The 7176-nt window shown below is 38.0% G+C and overlaps 1 protein-coding gene across 1 annotated transcript; it reads right to left on the bottom strand.

Annotated features, from left to right (window-relative positions):
* Positions 1-25: 25 nt before the first annotated feature.
* Positions 26-7176, bottom strand: LOC144642968 (ryncolin-1-like). The gene is made up of 4 exons (XM_078502090.1): positions 7112-7176; positions 3611-3703; positions 2677-3060; positions 26-416 (listed from the first exon to the last, which is right to left on the bottom strand). The coding sequence occupies exons 2-4, from the start codon at positions 3699-3701 to the stop codon at positions 151-153; spliced, it is 741 nt and encodes a 246-aa protein (XP_078358216.1). The 5' UTR covers positions 3702-3703; positions 7112-7176; the 3' UTR covers positions 26-150.

The raw sequence follows: 7176 nt of genomic DNA, 5'->3' as shown, positions 1-7176 counted from the left end.
AAATACAACCTCAGGACAACATGTCTGACGACAAAACTGAGCATTTTATTCAGTGTAAGGTGCGATAATCAGTTACAGACTACATATGGAAACATCAAGCAAATGAATCCTCATGTCAGTGCTATGCAACACGATAACACACTGTCAGTTTTAGAAGTTAACTGGTCTGATCTTCATGTCAGCTCGTTTCATGGAGTAGTAATATCCTTTCCATTGTTTCCATTCGACACCATCAGCAAAAGATGAGTGCTGGCCGCCTTGAAAATAAAAACCGTTGAGGTTAGAATCATGGCAGTTGTTGTACCACCAGGCTCCTTTAAACATCACAGCGCAATTATCGTGATAGCTGTCATGATCTTGATCTTTGGTGGAAAACGGATGGCCATTCTGACGGGAAAGAGCGTCACCAGCAGATCCTGAAGAGCAAATAAAATACGAACTTTTACAATAATTATTTGGTGGACCTCGTTCTTCTACACCAAACTCTTTTTAACCCAAAACAGCATGCGAAGAGATAAATGCAAAGGTATGAAAACAATATGCGACATTGTTGTTGTTGGAATTTTTGCGATTTGTCGTTGACGATCATTCATCATAACAACGTGTAGCAGGGGAGGGGATGGGGGTAAGAAAGGGGGTCCGGGACCAAACAATCATGTTCTAACAACTTGCAACACGATACATTCACTTCCTAGTTGGCGGTTTTTCGATGGTGCGGCAGCAGACCGCCTTTTCCCGCGAAATGGGAGCAACCACGACAGCGATGCCGTGATTGCATTCAGTGATTTTAAAAGAAACAGAACTATCTTCGCTAAAAATGTAAACGCATGGTTAAAATTCAAAAAATCTTCATTGTTCCGTTGTCAATAAACGCAGAATTTGTTGAATTTGCATTACTTTTTAACGTGGTACAGCAAATGAGATTACCACGCCAGAAAAGAATGAATTTACCACAATTTTCAACGCACATGGAGCTTACCAGTGAATACTTGTTTCATTTCCACCATTCGACTGCTTTTCGAGTTTTGAAAATATAATGTACATTTCGCGACTGCTGTCGAGGATATTACTTTTAAACATGGTACAGCAAATGAATTTACCACGCCAGAAAAGAATGAATTTACCACGATTTGCAACGCACATGGAGGTCGTGTAGTGTGATCGTTCGGGTGAGCTAAGTTCTGAGAAGAACTGTTGTTGGTGTCTGACGTTTCGACAATCTGAGCGGAAGTCATCTTGAGAGTCAAGTGACTTGAATCTGACGACCTACTGATACTCCTGGGTTCAAATCATTTACTAAAATACTTCCAAAAATTACAGCAGGGAAAACGATAGATCCAAACCAAAACAACACCCCACAAGTCATAACAACGAGTTAAACTGCACGTGAAAATTTTGATCGCCACTTTTTTGCTGCCATTGCCGTTATGGTTTGATATTACAGCAACCACCGCATGTTGATTACAATAACCTTTCCGACATTTTTCAGACATTTTTCCCGCTTTAAATACCCAACTAAAAAATTTCTTCAACTGCTATATTTTAAAAGGAACATTATCAAACTCTCCTGCTGGCCGCCATATTGTAGTTGTCGGAATTTTTTGGCAAGCCCAGGAAGAGAGGGTCTACTCATGCGCCTTTAAAGTACCCGATGACTACCGCCCCAATGATTGCTTTGCGAGTTGTCAATGTGACATCGTTCAGATTTCATTCAAGAAAATGTATCGGAAGTTGCCTTCCCCTGAAGTGTAATTTAATATTTGTTGTTGAGTTGTAAGTTAGTGTCTTAACGATTTTAAGTCTTCGTGATGAATGCTTCTTTTCTCGCTCTTTCTGTAAACTGTCATCGTCAATACACCAAAGGACTCTGTGCTCCACACATGCACATGCAAGGTTTATGAATGATTCGCATACTCCTAGCCTATTTACCTCACCATACCATTCAAGGTATAGCCGAAAAAAGAATACAAAAATACTGTTTGCAGATTCTCAACTCAGACAATAATGACAAGGACGAGTACATTCCCACCTCAGATGAATTACGACGACGAGGTTTGCCTTATGTCAAATTTAAGTCTTAGGCCCAGTGGAATTTTTTTTGTTCTCAATTTTTTCCTTTTCTTTTCGTTTGCTGATTTTTATGAATCAAACATTCCACTCACTTGAACTGCAAGCTGTTTGAATAAGGATAGAATAAAATGGCACAAAATCATGTTATTAAGGGAATGTGGTGGCGGTTGGCATATATCCACAACTCGAGGACTCTACATACACTGAAAATCACACAATCTGTTTTTGTCTTCTCATAAATTTCCTAGACGGACAGACGTTAACAGAGCTTGGTAGTGGTGGTAGTGGTTTTGTTGTTGTGGTGGTGACGACGATGATGATGATGATGATGATGATGATGATGGAGATGATGATGATGATGATGGTAATGGAATTGGTGTTAAATTTAGGCTGGTAAACGCGATGTTGCTGCCCTGTGTGCCACACAGGCATGATGGGCAGTAAGTAAGTAAGTAAACGCGATTTGCACCTTCTTCCATCCCCTCCCCACTTCAGTGTAATGTGTAACGAAATATGGTGCAACATTAATGCACTGTACTGTTTTACAATGCAGTGTAATGTAAAGGAATGTAATGGAATAAAATGCATAATCTGTATCTGAGGTACCTGAATATGATCCAAGACTCAGCTCGTACTTAGATGCCTCATCCGAGATTGCAAACGTGTCGTACTCGGCATATTTGGTTTCTCCTTCCCAGTCGGCTAGATCCACCCGAAGCTTGTAACTGTCACTGTTAGTCAGGCGATGTATTTTATCCAGTCCCAACCAAAACTCGCCATTCAGGTCACCAAAGCCGTTCTGGTAGTCAGCCCAGTCGCGATAAAAATCAACGGAGCCGTTGAGTCTCTTCTGGAACACTGTCCACCCCCCACCGGCTGTTGTTTGGTCACAGAACACATTAAAGGCACCTGAACCGTCAGGGTCGATTGTATAAACACCGCTGCATCTTTTACCAGATTTGTACAGCTCCGCACAGCTTCTGGGTGTATCTTAAATTTCAATTAAAGCAATAAGTACTCATTTTGAAATTAAAAAAAAACAGCGCTTATCGCGTATTTGTTGTCCCTTTTTCCTTTGTTTAATCCTGCCTGTTCCAATTTTTTTTGGTTTTAAATTTAAAATAAGCTGCTAGGGGTGTCGGATCCCTTAACATAAAAGATCAGGGGACCACAGAGGTTTCGTTTTGTATGTTAAACCTTTCAGTAGATGTTTCACTCATCCCTTGGGATCATTCGTATGTCGTAACTGACAACTACAGTATATAAAGCAATCACATACACTCATAGATATAAACTTCTTGAACAATAAAACATTTAAAACAAAAGTAACCATTGCAAAGAGGCCTTTAAAATTCATTAACGCACGAACATACAAGGGGGGGTGGATGCAAATCTCCCCCCCCACCCCCCCTTCTTGACGTTTCTTCCGTAATTTTAAAAATGAACCATGTGCTCAGTGGCTACTTTGAATCTCCCAGCTAAAACTTAGTCGATTTTGTTTCCTTTTCACTACCTTTTAAGGACAAATTTAAAGACTTACCATGACACACAGCAGAAGGTGTGACTTCTGCCTTAAAAGTACATAGGCTGACAATTAAAGTGAAAAACACAATCCATTGTTGAGCGGCCATGTCTGAAAAAGGTAACAAACCAAAATGATTATTAACTGGGTGGGACTGTGCCGGGTGTATAGGCCAAGGTCTTGGTTAAATACAGAGTGTGCCTATTAACATTCAAATGGTTGTTAGCGGTATAAGCACCTATGCCGGGTTTAAATTTCATATAAATTACGAACGCCAATAGTAAGAAAAATTATAAAGGCTCACTGCAGACTAGACTAGCTTTTACCAAATGGGATAAATAATTAACATAAAATTACATTAGCGGCACCTACATTTAATTTCAGACCGCTTGGAAAGAAGATATCACATTCTTGTTGTATCTAACATGTGTCAAATCAATTTGTAATCAATTTGTAAACTGTTTACAAATTTGTAAATTTGTAAACTAATCAATTTGTAATACATGTGTCAAATCAATTTGTAAATCAATTTGTAAACTGGCAACCCGGCATTTTTAACCTAGTGGTTATTTCGGGTTGCCAGAACTCCTTATCTTTGGTAATATTTATATAACAATTTCTGTAATTTAATTTTATTGATAAGGAAAAAAAAGAGGATGTTGTTGTTGTTGTCTACATGTAAGATGTCGCATTTGGTTGCGAGATATTTTGAGAGCTATTTGTTTCGGATTTTACTTTAAAGGGTCCGTGTAGGGGTCATACGTGTAGGCTCCGTTTCATATAAAATCCTGTTTTTAAAAGAATACGATTGGCCTTGTATAACAACAAATACACAAAACCCATTGACTCATTAAGTTTATGTTGTTTTTCTACCACAAAGGGCTTTTGTTCAGATTTGGCATAATAGGTTCTCACAGCGTGGGGCCTGGCACTAGTTTTGGCCACATTGTGAAGAGAAAACCTCTACCCAAAATTGCTAAACTTTAGAAGTTCATATTTTTTTAACTGCCTAATTGACTGAAATTGATAATTGGAGCCTTTTCTTAGTAGCAAAAGCGTGGCGCATTGTTCACTTTGTAAGTTGAAAGAAGTAAAAAAAGCAACCAGACGGAATTATTTCTTTGTAACATTCCTCGCTCTATCTCTTCTTAAGTTTTCTACATCGTTAAAAGTTATGACAAATGAATTAGGTTAACAGGAACATTTGAAATAACTTGAAAGCTGAACTTTAAAAAATATTGAACGAGTCAGAAGGAGCGAGAACAAGTTTAAGCATTGTTTATCGTTCCTGCTCTGGCGAACTAACAAATTATTGCGCTGACACGACGGCAGATAATTCACTTGTCAGAGGTTTTCGAGTATGCCGCCAAGAGAGCTGGTAAGCTGGTTTCAGTGATAGCTTTGCTCTGCCTAATTGTCAAGCTCTCTCTAAATTAAATACGAGATAACAGCCCTTAAATTTTGTTGTGAAAATCTGTTTAGACCTCCTGAAGGAAGTTGGATATTCCCATAAATTCCAATTTGTTTAACCTTAGTACAGATATTTTTTAGTTACATTTTTCAGTCGCACGGATCAAAAACAAGAATCAAACCTTAAATAGCTTGAAGCACTTTGTAAATTAAAAAAAATCCCGCAAACAGAAAAGAAGAAAGTTAATTTAGTTAACAACTAATTTTTTTAAGTATTTAGCAAAGATAAAAAAGGAAAACTTCGACCCAAATAGAGGGTCTGTATGGTATAAGAGCACGATCCGGTGGAAAGCAATGGTTCCTCGATTTTCTGTTTTTATTATACATAAGGAAACGAAGATGCTACAGTTGAAGACTTTATAAAGGTGATTTTTTTCATCCATTTCAAAGTAAAGACTTTTAATCCTTCGCTTGTGAAAGCCTTTGACATTTGTTTGTTTACGAGTTGTTTACTTGCAGTACACACAAAAAATAAAATTTTCTTTGGCCGCCCACTTTGCGAAGTTCGTTGGGAAATTGTAAACTTCGTTACAAAGTTGTCAATTTCGTTGCGAGTTTGCGAATCAAATTGCGAAGCTCGATATAAAGTTCGAAACTTCGACTCGAGTTTGCTAGTTGACGAGACACAAGACTTGTAAAAAAACGTTTCGCATGAACAGGGCATGAAAGATCATGCAAGTGATTTGCCGATAAATAAATTTTTTGCATGCAAAAATTTGGTCAAATTATAGATTTTACGCATAAAATACATGTTTCACGATTTGTGTGGGACATAATCATTAATTTCAAGTCTTCTGCCTTTGTAAGCCGTATGAAATTGGATGGTTTACCCATCCTTATGTAAAATTGATTTTAATCGAAGCCGACGCGACGCGACAGGGAAAATTTGTCAAGACAACATGTTCACGGCTCGCTGAACATCAAATGTTTTTAACCTTTTATATGTTTTTATATTTTATTTCTATGACATTTGTTTCCAACAGTTTAACGTAGCAAAATCCTTTTTAATAACATAATTACAGAAGATTTTAACATGCACCAGTTTAAAACAATGTAAGGTTTCTATTGATGTTGGTATATTTGTTCAAAGTTGAGCTGCAAGAGTCGCTAGGATATGTACACTGTTACCTTGTTTCCTGTAAAATTATCGAGTTCAGATCGCCATGCAGTATTTCTTGTTTCTCCTCAGCTAGCAAACTTGTGAATCGAGCCGAAGTTGGGAACTTTGTATCGACTGTTCGCAATTTGATTCGCAAACTCGCAACGAAATTGACAACTTCGTAAGGAAGTTTACAATTTCCCAACGAACTTCGCAAAGTGGGCGGCCAAAGAAAACTGAAATCAACTGTAAATTGTTGCTTGTTTCGGTGATTTCGTTTCATCCTGACTCGAAAATCCTAGCTCAAAAATCCAACTCGAAATCCAACTCGAAATCGTAACTCGAAAATCCAACTCGAAAATCCAACTCGAAATCCTAACTGGAAAACCCAACTCGAAAATCTAACTCGAAATCCTAACTCGAAATACAACTCGAAATCCTAACTCGGTAAATAGGCAACCTCGTAATAAAAATCTTGTAAGGAAACAAGTCTGAAGTTTCCTGCTCCGCTTTCTTCGATACCTGTAATAAAACTTTCTGTTTTTATCCACAAACGTGTGAAAAACGAGTAAACATTCATACTATGAAAATCATCGAAAAACGGCCAAAGGGTAGGTTACTTCCCTGTTTCTCTTTTGTTAAAACATTGTCCACCTTCTAAAAAAATACAAAGAATTAAGACTTTCAACAAACATTTCAGGTATTGTGATACATAAGCTGTTGTCGACTCATAATTTTTGGTAATTTATACTTTCGTAAAAATTGGTTGAAAGGAAAACGTCCACTTCCTCATGTTTGGCATTGGTTTATACTTCGAGAGGTACTACATCAGACAGCCGTTATATCCCAAGGCCCCGCGCGCTCACGTTTAACTTCTCCCTATTTCCTAGCCCTTACGAGGCATCTGCGGAGGAAAGAGTCTTAAACACATGATAAAAGACGTAACTTACTGCACTGCACTTTTTCTTCTTTGATAAACCTCTTCTGCGTCAAGTCAGATCTCCGTTAGTAGTTG

This window comes from Oculina patagonica, chromosome 2, assembly GCF_052425735.1.
Source record: "Oculina patagonica isolate OP01 chromosome 2, crgOcupat, whole genome shotgun sequence".
Lineage (NCBI taxonomy): Eukaryota > Metazoa > Cnidaria > Anthozoa > Scleractinia > Oculinidae > Oculina > Oculina patagonica.
Note: the sequence above shows the minus strand (reverse complement) of the source record. Positions and strands in the feature narration are given on the sequence as shown.

Bases quoted from the DNA above. Each gene is read 5' to 3' on its own strand.
- LOC144642968 (XM_078502090.1), bottom strand. From the start codon at position 3,701: ATGGCCGCTCAACAATGGATTGTGTTTTTCACTTTAATTGTCAGCCTA. The intron at 3,061-3,610 runs GTAAGTCTTTAA...TTGAAATTTAAG, and splicing joins ACCTTCTGCTGTGTGTCATG to ATACACCCAGAAGCTGTGCG. The intron at 417-2,676 runs GTACCTCAGATA...TTTGCTCTTCAG, and splicing joins GAGTCTTGGATCATATTCAG to GATCTGCTGGTGACGCTCTT.